The sequence below is a fragment of the Mixophyes fleayi genome, chromosome 5 (genome assembly GCF_038048845.1).
Source record: "Mixophyes fleayi isolate aMixFle1 chromosome 5, aMixFle1.hap1, whole genome shotgun sequence".
NCBI lineage: Eukaryota > Metazoa > Chordata > Amphibia > Anura > Limnodynastidae > Mixophyes > Mixophyes fleayi.
Window position 1 is genome coordinate 259,729,216 of NC_134406.1, and position 25,517 is coordinate 259,754,732.

General features: G+C 39.7%; 1 protein-coding gene across 1 annotated transcript in view; it reads right to left on the reverse strand.

Annotated features, from left to right (window-relative positions):
- Positions 1–20,344: 20,344 nt before the first annotated feature.
- EIF3H (eukaryotic translation initiation factor 3 subunit H) overlaps positions 20,345–25,517 on the reverse strand; it is a 105,286-nt gene continuing 100,113 nt past the window's right edge. The window contains exon 8 of the mRNA XM_075213984.1: positions 20,345–20,551. Coding sequence (XP_075070085.1) covers positions 20,454–20,551 — 98 coding nt within the window. The 3' untranslated portion in view covers positions 20,345–20,453. The remainder of the gene's footprint in view (positions 20,552–25,517) is intronic.

Below are 25,517 nucleotides of genomic sequence, written 5' to 3' on the forward strand. Positions count from 1 at the left end.
ATAAAAGCCATTTCAACAAAGTACCAAATAAAACACATTTAAAAAAACCAAAACACTTTTTACAAAAATAATCTAATTTACATGGTGATAAAGTCGAATAATTGGATGAAAGTAAGTATATCGATTAATATTGTTTTACCGTGCGTTTGCAATCAGTATTCCACGTGTCATGGCGCAATTGCACGATAAATAACGCACGCATACACTCGCACTTACACATTCACTTGTATATATAGTTCATATTTATTAAGGTTCCAATCCACATTCATTTATTAGTAAAATGTATTAGATTGTTTATTTATGCATATATATTACTGTAGTAAATGTATTTATGGTTCAGGTGTTTTAAAAAGTAAAGAGTTTGGTCCCATATTAAAGCTTATTTCACCAGCATTAACCGGGTGCGGACGGAATAGCGATCGCTTCTAGCGATCGCAAGATACAAGCAATATGAGTTTAATTCTCAAAAATACTTTTGTGTGGATCAGTTTGAACTGGTCATTCAGAGTCAAATCATGTAAACAATGGGGTGGGGGAAGTATCCCCTCACTCTTTGTAAGGATCAAATGAACTGACCTATAACTTACAAGGAACTGGAATATCATTAACCCTGGACCAATGAAGACCTCACCAAGTGTTATCTGTACAGTATATACAAGCATGCTAGCTTTTGTTCTACCTCTCTTTGATCCTGGCAATGTGAGAGCATGGCTGCATTAATTGAACCTGGGTGAACCCTATAAGGAAGATGTAATGTATTTTGTTTTTTATACTTTCCTGCTTTATTTTAAACATCTTTAATGTGTAACAATGGTTTGCTGTAAAATCCTGCTATATTTTGCAAATAAATACATTGTGCGTTGGAACCACACAAATCGAATTGGACAATGTTTTATTGGTAAGCGATAATTTAATAATGGGTAGAATGCGAAATGAAAAAAAAATCTTGATAGGGTAATGCATAAATACAATAATAAATAAATAATACATTTAATACAAATAGATACACTGGAAAGCCATGTTGGGTATTACACCATTCATGTTAATATATATACATTCAGTCATTCATTTTATACCATTCATTTCAGCAGCTTAAAGTGTCAGATTATAAATAGCAAATGTTTAAATACAATGTCTGCAAATAATGTTTATTTACTGGCCTGCCTAACAATTAAATGTCCTAAAAATGCACTGCTATGTTTTCACTTTATTTAATTAGGACTAGATATTTAACATAAAATAAATATTTAATGTTAGAAGATATATGTTCAACTGAGAATGTTTCCCCATGCTGAGAAATTATCCTAGGGGGGCAGTGCACTGAGGTAAAATAAAATTGTCTACCAAGATAGAGAATAAATATTCACAAGGAACAAGCACTCTGATGATAGCAACTGATTTATAATAAATTTATTTATACCACAACTTTAAACACTAAACACAATAAAATTGTTCTCTGCTACAATGCCAAAACAGAGAGACCCTAAATATATCCACAAACTCATAAATGATTCAGCCAATGTCTCATCCAGTTAGTGATAAAGACCAGTGATATTGTGCAAAAACTCAGAATGTCATAGAAATTATAAACCACCACTTTTTCCAAAGTACGTAATAAGATTAATGTTGAGTAAATGACACAAAAGTTGTGTTGGTTTCTATACTTTGTAAAAATAAAGGAATAGCAAAGTAGAATGATACTCACTACCTATTAAGGTTAATATACAGTATCTCAAAATATTCTGTGCAAGTTCAGAAAGTGAGAAAACCAAACCATAAATATTCTTAGTAAGGTTTGTCGAAAACATGCATCGAGATAAACTAGCTGAGATGATGCATATAATATATAACAAAGCAAAAAATTGAAGTTAATAGTTCATTGATAAAATTATATAAATATGGCCCATTAATGTAATATTTAATTGTAATATCTAATTGAAGCAAACCAATTCCCATCTCATATTACTCATTAAATATATTGAGAATCATCATGCACGTTACAGAAACATTTTCATTTTCGAAAGATAAATACGCTAATACTCATGGCAGGAAACAGTGAAAAGAAAACACTTTTTGGTAATTAAACTATTCTCATATTATTTCTGGATTCAAAATCTTTACTCTCTTAAATAAAAGACACTTCTCTGTTTTCTACACATAAGATCACATATCTGATTAAACACAATCCCTTAGGAAACAACATATTTTTTACAGAAATGTCTGTAAAACTTTCTTTAACTCATGAAGGCCCCTTTCACTCATGAAGGCCTACTTCCACATTCCCATCTTTTGAACCTTTTTTTGACTCATCATTAATGTTAATACTCATACCCATGCCCAAATTTCACCGTTTGTTTTCCTTAGTCTTTAAATCAAAATGTATCATTTAAAAATGCTTTCTTGGTATAAAAATAAGTATTACAGAAGCTTTAGTCATTCTAATACACATACGGTAGCGACAGTGTGAGGATTCACAACACTAGCTCCAGATGACAGCTGTCAGAAAACCATTCACAATGACAGCTACAAACATCTTCTCTCAATTCCTGTAATCAGCACTCTGCTAAGAACAGCAATATACCTAGTCTCTTCACCTGGACTACTGCACAGCTCAAGTCAATCAGAACAATTTATCTCTCCTGTTTGCAACCTTTATAGTGTCCCTCAGTTCTACCAAACCATTGCAGGAGAAGCATTTGTTTTGGATTTCTCTGCTTGTGCTTTGACAAAGACTTTTTTAATTTGTCTGTACACCGTTATTCTGCCTTTTCCAATCTTTTTCCCTCAGCTTGTAACTCACGACTAATCCACTCAGTACTAAGCGGCTTGTCTGGTCATTGTGTGCCTATGAGAGTTACCCCAGCCAAGTGGTTGTTACTGGGAGCTGCCAATACCATGACAGACAGCATTTGATAGACATGATAAGTAAATATATGAGTAAGCAAACACAAATATCAAGATATCATAACTATTTGTGTTCCTAGAGCTACTAACTAACCAACCAAATAAACTTCATAATTCATCTTAATGCAAATGTTTCTTCTTATTTTCCAATTTGTTGCAACACCAAATATACATTGTGAGTTATTACCAATATAAGCACAGCATTGATTTTGAATTAGGGCACCCAGTCCCCTTTATTGGCCAGCATAAAGTCTAATGTCATTTTGTTGTGCCAGATCACAGTTCTAATGGCCGGCACTTCCATAATGCTCTTTTCATTATATAGTTAAGGTTTTCTAGTACTGGTTAATAGTCCCACTTATTTGATAGCTCTACAAGCTCCATACATTGGAATAAGATGGCAAAATCTATCAAATTCAAGAACATATCACTCTCATATCACTAACAGAACCTTTAGAAAGAGAATTAACATGTCTAATTGCCGGGAGTATGTGTCATAAAAAAAAGCAGTTTCCTCAACAGTCTATAGGAAACTATAGATCAGCATTTTTCCTACACCAATAAAATAGTATCCTTAGAAAGTGTTTTATTCATTGTACCAAGTCACGGAAAAAGATAGAATGGTTAAACCATGCCCAATGCATGATAATTAGTATAAATGTTTACAAGTTTCTCCTAAGCAAGTACATGCGCTATTGTCAGTGTCTCTAACTTAGCAACTTGGTCTAAGTAGACACAGGGTAAATATCCACATTCATTTACTTCATACTTTGATCAGACATTATTTCAACGACAAGAACAATTCTAGGTGTGTTTTGCAAATCTATGTGGGACATAGACAGTTGTGTTGTTGTTTTTATGTAATCGCGTGATTCTCCCTCATAAGCAGTATCTATCATTTCTAGCATTATTGACTATTTCTCCTTGAGCAGGTTCCACTGTTTATGAAGTAAATTAGGCCAGAAACAGAAGCTGCTAATTTTAGATACACATTTTTTTTTGTAATTCTTTGGCTTTAGTCCATGATTGCTGTTCTGGCCCAACTGTTTTATCCCCCCATGTTACTGCAACCTGTCTGATTGCTTCCCCTGTATGAATATTGAGAAAAGTCTGTCCATGTAAATGGGACAGGCTTCAATGATACACTTTCCCTTAGAATGATAAGGAGCAAGTATCCAACTGTTAATTGTATTAAGAATTTAACATATTAATGGCAAATAATAATTGAAGGAAGACAATGGCAATAATGGACTAAGGAACCCCAGGAGGCAAAAAACGGCCATCAATTTCATTGTAGTGGCAAATACTTATAATGTATTGCTGCAGATCTTCTTCATTCTACCGGACATTAAAAGGCAACAGAGACTTAAGCTGGGTACACACTACAGGGTTTTTGGACAATAATTGGCTCAACCAGTCCGACATACGACCGCTCGTTCGAAAGTCGGGTCAGTGTGTGTAGTGACACGATGGTCGAAAGTCTGCCCAATGGACGATTGTCGCCTCATTTGGTTGGTCGTACCGCTCAATATTTTCATTCCAATCTCCTTTCTGTTGTGTAGTGTGTATAAACTTCCGACCGATCCACGACAATCCTCCGATACTTCCTCGACCTGGGGGGGCATGTGTATGTTTGTGATGCCTGTACCAGTCCCACATGGCGCGGTATCCGCACATCACTGACATGTGTTTTGTATAGATGTGTATTGCACCTGTCTGGCCGCAGACCATTACACTTATATAAAGCACGTGTGTTATTACCCTTTGCATTTATGTTGGGAACCTATTCATATTTATCCTTTATAAACTTATACCTTTATAAACTATTAAACTTATAAAGTCATATTAACCTTTATTAACTAATATTTGTAAAATACCCAGAATAAACCACCCAGTGTTCATGCAACAATTTTATTGCAGGAAAAAAAAGTACAAACATTTTTATTGCAGAATATGACAAGTGAAAAAAAATAGTATTACACTTTAAAGGTGCTACTGGTTTGTGGCAGAACAGTTCCAAGGAGCATATACATTTCAACAAAAATTTTCTCAAGGTTTTTAATTTTTTGCTTGATGTCACTTGGGTTTCCAGACCCTTTGATTTCTTTACCTACCAAACAAGCAAAATAAAAAATGTTTACCATGAAACTTCTATATCTGTAATCTATATCCAACACCAGAAATACTCTCATTTGCTCACCTTGCACACTGCTCGAGATCAGTTTATGTTGTGGTCCCTCTGGCACAATCGCAATTATAGCGGGCTTAACCTCCATATATTCTGGAAAACAGACGCCATTTTGGTTAATTATAACGGTACAGGTATGTGCCCAAAGCATTTAGTTGTCTACACATGTTCACTGAAATACCTTCATGTATAACTTCTTTAATATCTTGGGATTCAACATCAATTTTTTCTTGTTTGATAACAGGTGTTACATTAGTGGTATCAGTGGTATCTAAACAGGCCTACTCACCGTTAATTCTTCGTTCTGACATAAACAAATCTATGTTACAAATTAGGCGTTCAGATTGCTTCGTGTGAAACTAGAATGAAATAAAGTCCTTCAAACAGGTACACTACACGTGCTACTCACCTTTTTTAATGTCGTAGTCGTACTGGTCCAGTACTTTGACCATCATCTCCACCTCTCTTGGGCTCATTGGCTTTGCTCTTTGCTCTTCTTGAGCATCTCCATCCCCCACCTTAACTTTTTCAACATTTTTTGACCCTTCCAGCACCATCTCTGACTCCATAGCTGCAACCCCCACTGACACCTTTTCCTCACCCGCAACCCCCCACTGACACCTTCTTCTCACACGCCATCTTCTCACGCTCCTCTGCGCCAGACAGGCTCCTGCCACCATAGCAAACAAGTGTCGGTGATTGAATGTCCAGAGATTGTGATGCTCTTATGCATTTTTCTTTCTTGACAATACTAAACTACACTTGGGATTCATGTGGATACTGTATTCTGGGGACATTTTCTCCCTAAAAAAAACAGGAATTCCATAACAGACTGAATTTGGAAAGAGCTCAGTATATACATGCTGAACTAGCACAGTTTCATTAATCTTTTGTGGCGTCTACAAATCTCATGTTGGGACTCAATGTGGAGAAAGGCTTTCTAGGGACAGTCATTTACCAATCCCAAGAGTCCCTAATATCTTTTGAGCCATATGTGGAAAACAATTAATATCTTCTAGGATTCCCCCAACTGTGTAAAATCTTTACTAATAACCATCTGTTCCTTGCAGTCCTGGCAATCTACATATTTATTCTCTGCCTCTTACAGTTTGCAATATTAAGTAATTGACTTTATGCTTTTTATATGTAATCAATTTTTTAATTCGTAAATAACATTCTGTAAAAAAAAAATTTTTGGGTGAAATAAATCTTTTTATGTATTTTTTAAGCCAATTGTTGTGAGTGTGTTATCTGGCATTTATTGATTTTTATATTTTTCAAATTTAATCTAATGATATTGGGAAATCCCACACCCGATCAATATCTAAATCCTATTACATACATTTAAGAAACATTTACAGATTATATACATATCTGACACAAGATACTGCAAACCATTAATCCATGTGTGGTACCCCAAAGCCCTGTTGAACAGTACAGAGTGCATAAACGCTTTTAAAATGTAGGGCTACAAGGGGTTAATTGTGCTCCTGAAAACTTGTGCCCAGGAGTGATTGACAGAAGGAGGATGAAGGCCCTGATTGGCTGGGGGAGTAACAGGAAGAGGTTGTGCAGGAAGGGAGAGAGAGAGAGAGCAGCATGGTAGAAGGAACAAGGGGGAGGATGTGCAGCCGAGCAGAGAGAAGATAAGCTGCTGCCAGAACTGTGACATTGCCAGCAAAGCGGACGGAGAACAGCTGGGGACACGCAGTGGGGCGCCAAAGACAGTATTCACTAACTACAGAACTCTTTTCAAGGTAAAACCTCAGCCTGCAGTGTACTGCACACACCCCAGTGTCAGAGGGAAGAGTGATGAGAGAATCTATCCAAAACTGACATTGCATTCTTGTACAAGGAAGGATTGTGAGAGCTTTTCCCCCAGATCATACCTATACACAGGCTGCAGGGAACAATTAAGACGGTCGTTTCTGCTATATCCTGTGTGTGTGTGTGTGTGTGTGTGTGTGTGTGTGTGTGTGCTGATATCTGGACATTATACCCTGCTGCAGAGTACATGTGCTGATAGAGATTCATTGACTGTTGAGAGAACAGTGCCATCTTGTGGCTGAAATGAGCAACAGCTCTGCTTTCTACTATAATACTTAACCCTTGATGGAAACCTCTGCAGGACATTGGAACACTACCCAAATTCCTGTGCACAGGTCAGCCCAGGACTGAGTGGAAAATATGGTAACGTTACCGGGGATAATATTGGTGCACCAAATGTTTTAGATTATGTTAATGTTATGTGATTTACCTAAGAATTGATTTATTAATATTGAAGGTGTGACATTCGGTGTTAGTGGTACCGCTGCAAATCAAGTTAACTCAGCAGTAGATGCTAAAAGTGGGGCGCCTGACCAATAGGGAATAGCACGGTACCCCCAAACACCTGAATAAGAAGTAGCCCTCTAGTGGGCACGGTAGTGACCGTAAGAGTCTTGATGGGTTATTATTGATGGTTATTGCATCATCACCAGTCAGATATTGTTAATGTGAAAGTAGTAACTGTGATTACCAGTGTGCCTTATTAGACAATGTGTATTGAAGATGTTATCGTTATTCTGCCTTATACTCACCAGGTGTATGTTATATGTTAAATGCTATTGTGCTCTATGCTGATCAGACGCATTATTTTGTCATTACTATTGAGCTGAAGGGGTCAGTGGCGCGTGTCTTACCAAAACTATCCTTACCGCATTCTTAATAAAATCAAGTTGTTTGACCAATCTTTGTCCCTTTCATTGAAGTATTTATCTCCTGACCACCGGATATCCCAAAAGAGAAAAGAACCTGACTCGTGTCTGGAGGACAAGGTAAGGGAAGGATTCCCATCAGTACTCGACCACCACACATGCACTCATCATCTCCTACATGGACTATTGCAATTCCATCCTTACTGGTCTTCCAACTTCTACAATCTATATTGCATGTAGCAGCTAGATTGATTTTCCTTGCAAGTCGTTCTTCCACTGCTGTTCTGATCTGTCAGTTCTTACATTGGTTGTCTGTTTTTTACCCAATCCAATATAAAATTCTTCGACTAACATACAAGGCCATCAACAAAACTGCACCTGTATACATCTCCTCTCTTGTCTCAAAATATCTCCCAACTCGACACCTCCGTTCTGCACAAGATATGAGTCTCTCATCCACAGTCATCACTTCCTCCTATTCCCGGTTACAGGACTATTTTGGGCTGCACCCCCCCCCCCCCCCCACACACACACACACACACACACACACACACAAGACGACTTACCTCTAGTCTTCAAACCTTAAAGTGCTTAAAGTGTTCTCTGAAAACCCATCTTTTCAGCAATGCAACAAAGCAATTACAATAGGGAGATGAATTAGTAGCAGAATGAAAAAAGTAATAATGTCACTGTATAGGTCATTGGTACGGCCTCATCTAGAATACTGTGTTCAGTTCTGGAGCCCATATCTGCAGAAGGATATGAATACATTAGAGACTATACAAAGAAGGACAACTAAAATGGTGCATGGCCTACAGCACAAAACTTACCCGGAAAGAGTAAAAGATCTTAGTATATATAGTTTGGAGCAGAAAAGGAAAAGGGGGGACATGATAGAAACTTTAAAATATATCAAGGGTTTGAACATGGTACAGGAGGGAAACATTGTTCAAAGGAAGGGAAGTATTAGAACACGAGGACATGTACTGACACTGGAGGGAAGTAGATTCAGAGGAAATCTGAGAAAAACTACTTCACAGAACGGGTAGTGGATAAGGGGAACAGCCTCCCATCAGAGGTGGTAGAGGTACTAATACAGTAGAGCAGTTTAAATATGCTTGGGATAGACATAAGAATATCCTTATAAAAATAAGGGATCAAATAAGGTTTAAGGTTACCATAGGTTAATAAAACAATGGCCAGACTAGATGGGCCAAGCGGTTCTTATCTGCTGTCAAATTCTCTGTTTCTATGTTTCTATTTATAAAGCACTACGGAATATATGGTGCGATATAAATACATGTTAATAAGAATATTAGTAATACAATCCAGTTACTCAATTTGCACAGCTTTCTGATATAGAATCAGTGTCCCTGATGGTCCATTCATACAGTTGATAGAAGGGTAAAGACACTTCTGGATCACCAACTCCCCATTTTTTTTTTTTTGTTAATACAAATAAATACAGACTATTCTTCATGGGTCACCTTTCTATATTATATACAAGATAAGGGACATATGTTGCATACTTGCTTCCAAAGGACTCTGGCAAAAGGTTAAAACAATACTGAGAAATATTTGCATTTAATCTAGATGCACATTTCCACTAAACCAGAGCAACCAATCAGCAAATTTAAGCTTTAAATAACCCCTCATTGAGACAACAAAAAGGATATGAGAAGACTGAGGAAAGTCCTAAGACCTGTATCACTACTTATGATGGGGAATACAATATATTACTAGAATGATTTCTTACAGTGACCAGCAGCCTCATATCTACAGATCTATCAGTGTTCGTGTTATTGTCGGTTTACATGACTTTTGGTTGGAGCTTATCAGAAATGGCGTTAGTCAGCCAGGAATAATCATTAGAGACTTCTGCCCCTCCATGAAGATGAGAGTGATCTTGTTGAGGCGCTGAGACACCAATGGGTAAAATCAGTATTTATGGAATCTATCCACACTCTGGGCCTGGTTAATCTTCGGATTGCTTGCTGTATTTGTATCTGCACATGCTCAGAAACGGACCTTACGCCAATGAACGCAGTTGTATGTAATACATGTTCAGGCACACTTACTACTGCCTAGGACTTAAAGGGCTGAACGGGTGAGGGAAGGTGCGGATGAACATAGCCCGGGTACAGTAAAGGTGCTCCCAAGCAGATGTGGGCGATTCAAGTTCAGACGTACATTTTCAGACGTATGGTTTGCACCTGCTTCAGGGCAGGTCTAACTGATGGATGATATTGATGACCAAACACGGCATTAACACTCACAATCTAATGGAATGATTGACAATTCACCTGCACACCTGACATCGCCCATCTCATTTAACAAAACTAGATAAGATCATGGCACAGGGACACCATTGTGCCAATTTGTTTCTAAACCCCTACCCAAAAAAAAAAAAACAATTAATGGAAAATACTGGAGTAATGTGTCTTTCACTAGCAACAAAACAAAACACTTTAATTTTATTTTTAAAACATTCTAAAGATGGAATTCTGAAATGTATGAGAATATTAATATCAATCAGACTATCCCCATGGCTCAATATTAGCTATGTATTATTAAGTTCATCAACTTACACACATTTGCACTGCTCATAGCCCAAGTGGCCTAGAAGCTCTGCACAACATCCGTACAGCAATGCCACCACTGATCAAACTCTTGGCGGTGTTACACTTCTGTGTATCTGGGTCATTCCAGACCAGAGTTGGTGTGGTGGCCGGATTGTCCCAGCCCAACTTTAGTGGTGTGCTCATGGTGGTGCTTCTGAGTCTCCTATTGTGCATCCATCAAATTATACATCTGCCACTCAATAAGGAGCCCCTTGTGCTAATGAAGCAGCAGTTTGTCACCATAGCGGGCTTTCCGCACATAATAGGGGCAATAGCTGGTACACATATAGCCCTGGTTCCGTCTGGTGTAAATGAATCTATTTAATGTCCAGGCTATATGTGATCCATCTCTCCAGATTTGATACCTGGTTGACAAATGACCGGGGAGCAGCCATGACTCCTTTGTCTTCAGGCAATCGGGCATATGGCGGAGATTAGCCCAGAGGCAAGGATACGCAAGACCACATGGAGACTCGTGGCTATTAGGTACTTTTGTCATTCACATAATTGTTTATTGTTTGGCCTATATTTCAATAAATAGATTTATATACATTGGACAAATAAAAGATTGGTTTAGATTTGCAAAATTTTTGCATTAGGGTATACATAGATAAAATAAAGTGTGGAATACTGTTAGATTAGATCAGCACTATATAATGTTAAAATAGGCCCCTCATTCTTTATAACATTGTTTCAACAATACTCTTAATTTATTTATTTTCTTTCTGTTCACAGGAGACAGTGCTTACCCTTTCCGCCCTTGGCTCCTCACTCCCATTTTACATCCACACACGGAGCACACAGTCACATATAACTTCCGAGCTTACCTCAACCAGATCAGTTACAGAATGGACCTTTTAAAAGCCAGATCCCGTTCCCTCGCCGGATAAAGTTTGTGACATCATTGCTCTGTGTGTGATATTTCACAATATCGCCATCAGCAGGAGGGGTTCCATGGGTGGAAGAGGTTGAGGTTGCTGACCAGGAGGAAGATGATGGCGGTTCCTATAGATTCACAAGATTAGTCGGCCTTCAAGGCATATGTGATTTCCTCTTACTTTACATGTAAACACATTTTGGGTTTGTTTAAAATGTAATGCTTACAATAAATAAATCAGACAAATAATCAATGAAAATGTTTTCTTTTTTTCTAAAAAAGTGCATTTAGTGGAACAAACAGGCTTACATTTTCTTCTATATTCAAAAACACTATGCTCCCTGACTGAATCACATATCCCCATTAGGCGCTTTTCCCATTACTCTCGACGGTTAATGCAATAAGTAACACTTAACCTCATTTCTTAAACTCCTGTTTCCCTACAGAGTGTAAGCGTGTGAGCAGTACCCTCGTACCTCTTTGTCTATCTCTTAAACCCAGCCATGTTTTATTACTGCGGCAGCACAGTGGCTAAGTGGATAGCAATTCTGCCTCACAGCGATGGAGTCATGAGTTCAATTCCTGACCATGGCCTTATCTGTGTGTTCTCCCTGTGTTTGCGTGGGTTTCCTCCGGGTGCTCCGATTTCCTCCCACACTCCCCAAAAAATATATTGGTAGGTTAATTTGCTGCTATCAAAATTGACCCTAGTCTCTCTCTCTCTCTCTCTCTCTGTGTGTGTTAGGAAACTTAGACTGTAAGCTCCAATGGGGTAGGGACTGATGTGAATGAGTTCTCTGTACAGCGCTGCGGAATCAGTGGCGCTATATAAATAAATGGTGATGATTCCTGGGTTTGTCCCCAGTTGTAAGGTGCTACAGACTATGGTGCAGCTATATAAATGGATGTTATATAACGCCTGTATACACGACCACTGTAGCAGGTGACCATCACTGAACCCTTATGGATAAAGGAGAACACTTACATAACATATTTTTTTCTACTACTTAGATTCTAGAGAAGAAAACATTCTCTCCAAAACACTGCAATTTATTCACACAACGCAGACCTCTCCGGATAAACCCATTCATACAAAAGCTTGAGATATTTGTAGAAATATCAGTTTTGACAGATGGAAACAAATAGACTTTGTTTTCTTTGGAAAGGGGGAAAAAAAACACATGCACACATCTAAGGAAAGAATCAATTAAATGTGAATATATTCTGCAAGCCCATCCTAACCCAGTACTTAACAATTCCACCATTGCGTTAGTCACACTGCAGGAATGTAATGCAATTATACCGGGATTCAGATATCCAAGTCTAGTCTGAAGAAGCAGTTCAGCTCTCGGAAGGCTGAAAATGGAAACACCTAATTACTTTTCTCATATCTGAAATTGTTTTTTTGTTTAGTTTGGGGTTTGGTGTCTTGTGCACAAGGACGACAGAGAGGTTGCGTTGTTGTTCTATTACATTTTTTGTGCTTTTTGCTAGAATCATTCCGCCACCCTCCAAAGCCTGACAAGCGATTTAACAAGAGGGCAGCAGATAGAGTGAGGATGTGCTGTAATGACATAGCGGGTGAAGTTTCAGACTAACGAGGTACTTTGTGAGAAGAAATAGCATCCGATGATCTCAGCTACCAGTCTGCCAGCTGTGCAAAGACTGAAACTTATTTTTTTTTATTTTTTTTGCAAAATAAAGAAGGGAGTTTATTGGAAAGAAACAAAGAAGTCGAACAAAAATATCTGTCAATTGTGAAAAGTATTTTTTTTACTTAAAAGACTGAACTAGTGTCCTGAGTCTTTTATTTTTTCTTTTGCTAGACAATTATTTTGTGGGAGAAAACAATCCAGATTGTATTTAACTAGTTCAGGAGCTGTGAGCTGGCTCTGCCAGGATGGGCCGGGCTCTGTAGGCATTCTGGCTCTTGAATAAACACAGAGTTGTGTGGAATGTTAATGTGGTTTGCAGGGTACACACAGAAATGTCTATATTTAGGTTACATTTATTCTAGATATGGCTATAAAAGAACATTGTGTGGCGTCTAATAAAATAGGTTCTGAATTCAGTCTAGAACAGGCCTGGCCAAGCGGTGGCTTTCCAGATGTTGTGGAACTATAAGTCCCAAAATTTCCTTGCCAGCTATCGGCTGGCTATCTGCTGGCAAAGCATCATGGGCTTGTATTTCACAACACCTGGAGAGCCACAGCTTGGCCAGGACTGATTTAGAAGGTGATTACACCCATATGAGGAGATTTAATTCAGCGAGAGGTCCCTTGAGAGCCTCTTTTGACAACACCTATAATGTTTGGGTTGTAATCTCCGCTTATTTCTGCTCGCACTTCATAGACATGCAAGCAATAATGAGTGGGGATTTCTCCTACCATAATAACCGTTAGTAAGCGCAGCCGCACGTCACATGAGGTTACTGGATGGGATCTCGTGCTGAATTTAATTCACCGGTGTCTCCACATGGAGGTTTGGTAACAGTAGAACAACTTCATTGATACAATGTAGTTCATTCATAGCCCACATGGGGTCTATATGAGAATATTCAATCAGAGCGAAGCTCCCGCGTTTCAGCCAATCAGAAGAAAGCTACTTTTATTGGATATTTTCGGACAGGCCCCTTTGCAGTCATTGGCATCGAAGCATCTAACAGAGCAGGTAGTTCAACGTAAAATAGGTTTGTTTTTATTAATATTTTTTTTAACTGGTGACTCACTATAAGAAGAAAGATAAGAAGATCCCAATGGGCTAGAAGACCAATAAAGATGGCAACCAGGGAATGGGTATTTGTAAAAATATACATATTTTTTTTTTTACACTGTGTCAGTATATTTATGTACGGTTACATCATGTGGTACTACTGGTCCCAGCAGGCTCTTATTGCCAGGACATGCTGGAGATTGTAGCTCTCCAAGCTATGGAGAAAGATTATGCTGGGACTTGTAGTTCTACAGGTGCCAGCTTGCCCAAGCAGTTAGTGGTTGCCAGGAGCAGGTGGGAGGGTGGGTGGCATTGCATTGCAGGTTTGATTCTCCTAAGCGTTGTCTTGACCTGGTTGAGACTCCTCCTCACTATGATAGAGGAACCCCACAATGTCACCCCCGTTGCCTTGTGGTAGTATCGGCTTTTGCTTTAGGAATTCTGCCCCGTTGGTTCCCATGGCACTAACTGTAACCTGCCCAGACTAAGTGCTTCAGATTCACCTTTGTTTTGGGGAAGGGGGGGGGCTATTTTTTTTAATTTTAATACTTGTAAAGATCCATGCTCACGATCAGCAGCAACACGGATCTACGCACCAGGGCTCAGTGCCCACTAACAGGCGTATCTGAAGATGCCACAATTCCCTCTATATGTTCTTAATGTAGTTGCATCTGCAAGTCATCTGGGGCCGCAACTTACTGTAATATAAATTCCACATTGTTTTACTTCATTTGAGCAAGGTGCAACTTTGTTTCTAAATAATTATTGTTAAATAAATGTTCAGAAGAAACTATAGGCACATTGTTACTCTTCACAAGGATCTTAATTTAGCTGCAGTTTTGCATGTATCAAAAGGAGTTAGAGCAGCCATGCTCGAGGTACAAATACAAACAAAATATAAACCCCCCAAAACAATTTGGACCCTGGAACAGGTCTCCCGTGTGTCTGTGTGCTCAGAACAGTTGTGTGTTCTCTCTCTGATAATATGTAAATGTTTTCATTTATATTCCAAGAATTTAGACTCCAGTTGGACCTAGATGGAGCGAACCAAGGGCGGGTCCCAATGGTATCCTGGTCGTCAGTCTGAAAATCACGGATCCCCTAACATTGACTCACCAGCCATCTCCGTGGTTCTGACATTAGCAGGTTAGGGAAGATGTTAATGTTGTCTGATCTGACTCTCCGATGAAGCCCTAAAGAGGGAAACATGACACTGACTGCTCCTAACAAGTTACTGAAGGTACCGGTGTATCCTTCAGAAAGAGCATCTGTGCAGATCCTATAAGCTAGGGAGAAAAGTGCTATATAACTAGTTAAATAAAGCCTCTTATTAACACATTATTAGCCTGTTTGTGCGTGGCCGAGAAAAGAAATATATTATGTTGCCGTCTCTCCTCTCACATAATGCCATTATCATGGGCCAATCATCATCATCACCATTTATTTATATAGCGCCACTAATTCCACAACGCTGTACAGAGAACTCACTCACATCAGTCCCTGCCCCATTGGCGCTTACAGTCTAATTCACTAACATACACACGCACAGACTAGGGTCAATTTTTTTAGTAGCCAATTAACCTACCAGTATGTTTTTGGAGTGTGGGAGGAAACCGGAGCACCAGGAGGAAACCCAGGCAAACACGGGGAGAACATACAAACTCCACACAGATAAGGCCATGGTCGGGATTCAAACTCATGACCCCAGTGCTGTAAGCAGATGTGCTAACCACTGAGCCACCGTGCTGCCCAATGCAGCGTTCTGTCACTGGTATAAGAACAGGGTTTGAATATTTATCACCCTCTTATAATCTCAGTTAGCCTAGAGCTCTGCCCATTGGGGAATTATGAACTCCAGTATTATCATCCCCCTTTATTAAAAAACATTTCATGCTGGTCGTACATGCTACAATATTGCAATCGATAACGGTCAATTGATAACGTGCTTGAAGCCGGAGATGGGTTTGCAAATATGTTGGGCAGACTAGTCGCGGTAACAGGCCTAATGACAATAGAAGGGACCTGGCTGCTCGTAGGTGGTCAAATTGTACATGAATCATGTCGTCCGACGCCGGGTCAGGATTGCAATATGTGTGGCCAGCTTTATGCAGCGCTGTACATTGAGGGGACCATGGTGCAAACACATTACATACCTGACATAATTTAAGGAGCCGATGATCACATCTCCCACTGCTCACACACTCCTCACCTGATCCAAAATTATCCCTGAATTACTACGTGCCCCAAACGGCAATGCCCCTTGTGCATGCCGCACCCGCTCCACCTTCCACCGCAAGTCTTGTAGGACAACCCTCTCAAAAAAAGGAAATAAAGTGTGCAATGACATGGAATTGACGGTAAAGATGGCCCAGCCCAAAGAATCTTAGTGTCTGCTGGGAGTTGTAGTGCACTAAAACTGTAAAATATAGGTCGGATGGATTTTTAATTATTTGTTCCCAGTGGATTATTTCCTCCACTAATAATACATATTGTTAGTTTACAGAGCTGTCAAGAGGTAAATATAACATTGCGTACTAAAAAAAAAAAACCACAGGAATAATAACTGTATTATTCACATTATAATATTAAAAAGAGCTTCACAATATGTGAATGAGAATTGGTCGTTTTCATACTGAACGACAAAAGCGTCATATTGTAACTATTCCATGAATACTTAAAATGACAAATTGGTATCAAAATGTGTCAGACAAGCTCCTAGCTTCATACAGTGGGCTCTTGTTTAGGGAAGAGATCTATTTATGATGCCACATATTAATGTTATCATTTACACAGCAGAGGGTCTCTATTTGTGCAATGGGACACAGATTTACACGTGGGCATACATCATAGTCATCACAGTATCCACCAGCGTCCAGGATTTTCAGGAGCATTTATGAGTCTGAAAAACCTTGCAGTATCCGCACAGCGCTGGGGTCATTTCAATTCAGACCAGGGTGCTATCTGTGTGGAGTTTGGATGTTCTCCCCGTGTTTGCGTGGGTTTCCTCTGGGTGCTACGGTTTCCTCCCACACTCCAAAAACATACTGGTAGGTTCAGGGCCTGATTAAGGGTTCTGGCCGCCCTAGGCTAATACGGCCGCAGCGCCCCCCCTCCTCCAAATATATAGGTGTATGGGAACACTCTTGAATATGAATGTTCAGGTGTATTCTCCAGCATTCAAATTTAGACAGATTGTGCCATTGTCTCTTACCTGTTCTTGCTCTTCTCTCTTGTAACTTTGTTATCCTCTCGCTGGCTTCTGGAAAGTTGGCGTCCTTTTTTGAAAATGCAAAAATGTATTATAATGCAAACCCTGAATGATTAGGCCCTTTAGTTAAAACACTCCATTATGGCCAGCTAAAAGTACCCCATTGGACAGGCATATATAAGCAATATCTGAATATTTGTTGTCAATCAAATACAAACCTCTACCAGCCCCATCTCACTAATATTTAGTATTCTAGTGATTGCTGAGACCACCCATTTGACCACCACACAATCAAAAGATTCTGCCCCCCAAAGCTGCTCTATTTTTTAAATACCCCCTGCAGCCATTTTCCTTAACCACAACCCCCCCCCCCCCGCACAGCCATTTTCCTTAACCCCTGCTGCAGCCATTTTCTTTACCTCCCACCCTGCATCCATCCCCCTTGCAGCTATTTTCCTTACCTTCACTCTGCTAGCTAGCTATCCCCCCCCGTCACATCAAAACTCCCCCAGTCACATATATCAGCCCCCCTCCTCTGCCCTCCTTCATACATATCAACCTCTCTACCTCCCTATAGATTTTCATGGCAGCCCCCCCTCCCACCCTATAGATTTGTATGACAGTCCCCCTCTCCCTCCCTATACATATGCATGACAGTCCCCCCTCTCCCTCCCTATAGATATGCAGGGTAAAAATCTCTTGTTGGTCACTTGACCTAGTTCCTGAAGACCCTCATGTCTAGTGGACAAATGACACGTTTGGTCTCCTATTGTCTATTATCAAACATCCACTTGGATATTGTTGCACAGTTGGCTCAGTAGGTGGTATTGCTGCTGGAATAAATGCTGGGAGAGGAGAGATTCAGGGCGAGAAACTGATGAAATGTGCCAAACATTTGGAAGCCAGGCAGCAGTTATCCATTAATGTTCAGAATAAAAAAAAAAAAGGAATTCATCAGAGTATGCACACTAGGAAACTGCTAATCAATCAGCGTTGTTGTATCTAGTTAACAAGTTTCTTACATTCACACATATGTTGAAGTATGGAACGGATTTTCTCTTGCACACAGCATAGCGTCGATGAGACAGCTTGACGTAGTCCTCTTAAAGCAAAATTATACCAAACAAAATGATCGGCGTAATAACCTTTAAATAATGTGCAGTTTCTCCTGCCAGTCTGCCTGAAGTGCATAGCTGCGATTGTCTGACGTTGAATCACAAAACCGCCAGAGTGAATTGTCTTGATTGTAGATGTTACTAGAGGTAGTCTGTTACTTGTTAAACATTAGATTGATGTCTTTAGTATACAGCAGCTTAAAAAAAAAAAAAAAAAATCACCACCCCACTTCTATGTATTAACCCAGGAAAGCATGTATTGCAATGACAGGTACATGTTTATGTCCACATGTACTTATAATACTTAATAAACGGTTACACACAATGCTAACTTGATGGACTGGTTCTGAGTGATGAGCAGCTGCCTGTGCTCTCTAGCACCACCTGGTGGTCACAACTTGTATATTTGCATAGTAAATACACTGCTGATAGAAGAGTCACTATATGGGGTTATATACCACTTAGGATTACTTTTCTGGCTTGTAGCTTTTAATGTGCTGATATTTTTCTAGCATTCTTATTGTGCTTTTTAGACAAGTCAGCAACATCTTGTTGGGCTGCTGTATACACAATTATAACCTGGGAGCAGCTTTGTCTTATCTCTCAGGCCAACAAGCATAAACAAAAAAGGTTTTGTAAAATGTTGCACTACTGCTCCTGTGTCGTTGTCCTGCTCTATGGTGGCTCTATGATGTGGGACTTCCTCAGGGCCACCTTCACAACATTATGGGCCCCCGGGCAAAGCAGTGCACCGGGGCCCCTAGATATAGATATATAGATGTATACAGATATAGATATATAGATGTATACAGATACAGATATAGATAGATGTACTTGCTCAGTGACCCTTGTAGGTTTTTTTTGCAGGATTATTTATTCTCATTAAGGGCAGCTGCCTATGGGGCCCCCGGGCAGCTGCCTATGGGGCCCCCGGGCAGCTGCCCATCGTGCCCAATGGAAAAGATGGCCCTGGACTTCCTGAATAAATGAGGCTGTTAAAGGAAACTAAGGCAGCACAGTGCAGTCTACTACAAGCCTGAGTACTAAAGAACTGCCAGGTATGTGCTGTGATGAGTTAATGATTAGGCTCCCTGTACAAGCCTCTGGTTGCAGGGGCCTCCGATGCATTGCAGCAGCTCCTCTCCTAATCTCTAGGTAGACAGGAGGATGGTGCTCTCTGCTCAGTGACTCGTCCCATTGGTTTACAAGTAAACACTTTGTAAGTAACTAGGAAAGCAATAGGCACGTCATAGTCTGCAATTAATTATGCAGATTGTTGGCCTCGCAACTACCAGTGCTAAAAATGTGTTATCCTGTTGTCACAGTCAAAATGAAGTCCGTGGCAGTCGTAAAAAGCTGAGCTGCCTTTACGTTTATGGATTCAAATATACTATTAAGTGCACACGCAATGTTACACGCATCATCCTTGCTACACATGTGTAAGGTTGTCACTTCGAACATCCACCTCACTACACTAAAATGATATCCTCCTTAAGGTGAATGTATCACCTTGTACCTCAGTCTCCACTCAATACTGAGGCTGGAGGTGGTTTTATGAATGGAGACCTGACAGCCAATCGAGAAACAGATGAGGTTCCGAGTGGTTTTATGTACAGAGCAGATAGCCAATAGGGACATAGCAGTGATTGCTACTCATTCACTAGCACAGGGGCCAAGGAACGGTCAGTGTGGAGTCTGTGTGGGTTTCTTCACAGTCCAGAAACATATCGGTATGTTACCCGGATTTAGATAAAATTAACCCTCGCGAGTTTGAGTGGTATGGAATACTCCAATGGAGCAGGGACTGATGTGAATGATGAACATGGTATGTAAAGCACTGCGTAATATGTTGACACTATATAAAAGGTTAATTATTTATTTCAATTATTAATAACAAATGTACAATAATCACTTTGTTTCTAATGGGACTTTTGGAGGATATGACCAGAAAACGGACAGTTACAATTCTTAATACAATGATACAATCACAGTAACAACAAAGAAATAAAACAAAACTACAAAATGTTAAAAGAGGTGTATTTTATTGTAGAGAAAGGTCACTGTTGGAAATAGAAGTCATTTACATGCGTTGTGGAATCTCCGAGGGGCCGTTCTAGGGACAGGACGCGGCATCAGTTGCTTTGGTCTTGTAAAGCTTCGGCCATGAACAGCTTTCCAAGGTTTTGAGAAGTGAATTCTTTTACATTCTGGATATAAGTATCGATTTGACCTGTAAAGGAGGAACACAGCATATCCCATGTTAGCAGTTTGTCAGTGAACACTGCAAGCCGGTCGCACATCTGCAGCTCCAAAATAAATACACAATAAGTACATCGGCTATTTAAAATATATTAAAAATGACCTTTCACCATTTCCTCTGATATTAATTTGCATTACGACAGTTTCTTGTGCAAAATACATATACACACAGACACGTAACACACTGTGCTCCTTGGCGGTGTATAGAGAAAGACCACACGGGAGAGAGCATAGAACAGACTGATTTATCAACTAAAAGCTCTCCAGGGCCAATGGAGAATGTACAATATGTTACACCGTTTTATACACTAGCTACACAAGATCGTTGTAGAGCAAACAATATAACCGGCTTTATGACCGGATGAAGAGCACAATCCACACCCAATAATCCATATCTAGCATTAGAATTTTATTCACCATAACATCATCAACTTCAAACACTGGAGGAGCTTTTTAAATACTCGCTGGAGGGAGGCGTAAGATAGGAGCAGTGTGTAGTAGTGTAGACTGGGATCAGGGCTTAGTGAAGGGAAATGGGGGACTGTGGGTTTAGAAGAGGTGCTAAAGTGTGTAAAATTAACAATAAGAAGATCACTACGGTAACATAAGCCAAGAGCCTTACAGACAAAACAAAGGAATCGGAATTAATGATAGTGGAAGAGGATTATGATGTATTATTATTTATTTATTTATAAGGCGCCACAAGGTTTCCGCAGCGCCGAACACAGTACAAACAATGGACAGTACAGGGAATAACAGTACAGAACAATAAACGAGTAATACCAAGACTTCAGAGACTCCAGGCAAAGCAAATATAATGGAGTTGGAGCAGAAGAGAAGGTAGAGAGACCGGCGGGAGAAGGGCCCTGCTCATAAGAGCTTACATCCTAAAGGGAGGGGAAACAGACAGCCGGCACAAACGGAGTCAGAAGAGGGGAGCAAGCGCTCAACTCTACAGAGGAGGAGCCAGGAGATGAGATCGAGCATAGAGAGGGTTAGGTGGAAGGCTGGTAGGCTTTAAGGAAGAGATGGTTTTGAGTGCCCGTTTGAAGGAGCACAGGTTAGGGGACAAACGGATGGAGCGTGGGAGGTCATTCCAATGCAGAGGGGCAGCTCGGGAGAAGTCTTGAATTCTGGAGTGGGAAGAGGTGATCAGAGTGGAGGAGAGGCGACGGTCATTGGTCGAACGCAGGGACCGGGCAGGAGTGTGGATGGAGAGGAGATTGGAGATATAGGGGGCAGTAGAGTGGGCCTTGTAGGTCAGAGTAAGAAGTTTGAACAGGATACGGTAGGGGAAAGGAAGCCAGTGAAGGGCAAGGCAGAGAGGTGAGGCAGAAGATGTAGCGATCGATATCGAGACAGAGCGATCGATATCGAGACAGAGCGATCGATATCGAGACAGAGCGATCGATATCGATTATGACACTGTATATTTTGAGAAAAGACATCAGTAAAGTATTGATTGATATCTACAATAAGACCAACTAGCACAGAATAGCAACAAGAAAAATGTGATCTTTCTCGAGGGCGATTTTCACTATATGGATATACATTGTGTTAATGGCAAAGGAAGACAATCTGTATTTATTTAAACAGGCAACTATCTTTCGCATGAACAGATATCCTATCTGATGCACAGGTGAGGGTGCGTGGAGGTAATACAGATCACAGTACGGCAACATCTCACTCGCAGCTAAATAAAACTTTTCGTACAGGAGTTTTGCATTGGAGGTGATGAGGTTAAAATAAAGCACTTCAAAAAGGTCTGAGAAAATACATTATGGAAATGCAAGAAATATAGCAAATTATATAAGGAAATCAGGTGAGCAAAGATTCAAGATGAGAAACAGAGGTGAGATAACAAGTCTAACTCCAAAACAGAAAGAACAAATTATAATATAGGTTAATAAATGACAAACTATAACGTTACTTTAGAATAAATGCACGTTAGGGAGGACTTAATATTTATAGATATATTCAAGGTCAATACAAAGACTTTGCCATCAAACTTTTTGTACCATAGGTTATCTAAATGACATGGGGTCACCAAGTGTGAACAGAAGAGGATTTGACCCACACAGAAGAGGTACTTTACTGTAAGCTGTGGATTTGTAGCTAGAATTATTAAAGGATTCTGTAGGGGTGATCAATCACAGGATTTTATGGGACTGTAATTTTTGGGGTCAGGAAGGAAGCCCCCCTCCTTGTGAGGTTATACTTGACAATGGTCACACTGACTGTTTAATTTCGCCTTCTTCTCGTTTAACTGAATCAGAACTTCTGAAACATTGAACTTGTTAGATAAAGACGCGCGTTTCATCCTTACTATAATGTAACTAAGTATAAGTGGTCTGGAGGGGACAACGGTTGTTGATCTTGAACCTGTGACATCATTGTCTCCAGATTACCATATGAAGTCAGCACAATGAGGTAAGTTTTCCAGTAAGTGGAGACAGTTGCTAGCAATTACCACTGATTTGTATATACATTTAGGATGATGTCACAAGGAGAATTCTTTGAGTAAGACTCCTTGTAACGTTTCTTCTGCTTTCCAAACCTATCCTTATTTTAGCAGTTTAGCAAACTAGGATCCAATTTCTACCTTGCAGAGAGAAAGGATCAAACTTTATCCAGGTCTATAAGGATAAACTGGGTTTCTGAAAGCGATCATCTTTAAAATAAATAAAAAAGATAAATAAAAGTCTGTTAATATGTATTCTATATTCTGCAATATGTTTATGCTGCAACTGTCTAAGGGGAATAACGTGATCATTATTTAATTCCGTAAGCAGACTCATTACAATGTAACCATCGCTTACAGTGTCAGCTGAATCACTATCCATGAGAACGCAATCTATTTCGCCAGGAACTAGTGATGTCATGGAAACAACATTCATCAGGTGCTAGTTCCTATTGAGTAGATAAGCTGCATTCTCAGATATCGGATCAGCCGCAAAAAACGAGACAAGGCAAATACTGGGAAGTTAAATAAGATATAACAATTATGTTTCATTTGCAAGGGTTTCGCAACACCAAACTTTTTATAGTTTACTCTATTTAGTGTGGCTTTTTTTTTTATAAAATCAAAATGGAACTTGCATACCAATATATTATAACTTTACGGCATGGGTCAGGTAACTTTTTTACCTTTTACCCCAAAATATATTTAGATATGCTGACATTACCCCCTTGATTTGAAAGGAAGGAAATCATATATTATTAATTATTGGAATTCAAAATTGTATTGAATCTATTCAAAATTTCTTTGAAAGCTTCAACTTCAAAACTTCAGGTTTTGGAGAAATGATGTTGCTTCATTTTTGATACAAGAACATCAATATTGGGGCATTTTGAATTCAGAGGAACTTGGATACAGTCTTCAGCGTCCAATCAATTTCTCAGCTTTGTTTTTATGTTAAGTTGCAAAAGGCAACAACTTTTTGACTGCCTCATGTACAATTTTGATGCCTTTGCAGCTGTTGACATCCAAAAATATGACAGATCTGCTTTGTTTTCAAATGCAATACTTGCTTCATTATTGCATCGAAGCTCAAGAAGTGCCTCTGCCAACCCTTGAGGCTCTTCTGGTACAACAGCAATTTCACATTTAAAGGGGTCTACAATCCAACTGACAGCAAGTGAATCGGCAGAATTACCACCAGGAATTTCATTTTTACCCCATTTGGGGTAATTTACCCCTGTTCCCTGACCACTGCTTTACGGTCATCTTACTTTACGAGGAGCAGGCATAATTCGGAACATAACTTTTTGTTAACGAGAATTAGACCATGTAATGTATTAATGGCATTGCCAAGCAAACAACCTCGCTCCACTTGCAGTTCACATGTACATAGACGAGGTTCTGCGTATGAGATTTAACAGTGTCTGGAATGTAAATACACAAAGTAATTACAGCACAAAAATTGATTTCACTGGTACTGTATCCCAGGGTCTCACAAGTGCACACGATGCGCAGAGAATAGATTCTGCTGTATTTGCTTTACCTTGTGCACAACTAAGAAATCCTCTGTAGCTTAAATCTGTTTTAGAATTCTAGCAGAATGTAAATTGCCATTATTAAAAAAATAATAAATAATAAAGATCCCGGTGTGAACTAGGCGGACGGCAGCGACTATCCAAGTAGAAAATGAATCCTAAACCTTACAGAGGATCGCGGAGTGTAATCTGCAATACTCCACTTATACAAGACATGGAGATGGAGGGAATATATGGCTCTAATAAGTAGTATATTTTGCGGAATGCATTCCATAAAGACATGGAAGACAGTCCAGAGCAATGATCAGCAATCGCCAGCAGCAGCTCGGTAAGAAAAAAAAATCAAATCCAAAAGGGGATTGATGTTTTAAAACTCACGAGCGCTGTATATTCAGAGAGCTTTTATTTAAAGTGACCCTGCAGTCTCCTTAACCATTATCTGCAATGAGGTTGGGAGGCCTTGAATATTGTGGCGATCAGGACGGGGCTAAATGTAGCCAGTGTTAGTAACGTGCTTTATTTGGGTGCAGGACGGGACAGTAAGAGATATTTGCCTGACTGTTGAAGAACGAGATACAGACATTGCTAGGGAAGAGGGAATGTCAGGGGAGTTTGAGAGTTTCAAATGGTGTCAACATAAAGTGTTTTAGGTCCATTCCTGGCTATGCCCAGGCTGTAAAATAAAGAATATGTATTTGGTACAGACAAGTGTGAGCCAATTCCACATTTCACAGGACCGGGGGGGGGTAAATGTATCAAGCTGAGTTTGAAAAGTGGAGATGTTGCCTATAGCAACCAATCAGATTCTAGTTATTTTATAGAATGTACTAAATAAATGATAGCTAGAATCTGATTGGCTTTTCAAACCCGCCAAAAAACTCTCAGCTTGATACATTTACCCCCCTGGGAGTGAATAATTCTGGTTACAGGAATAGCATTGA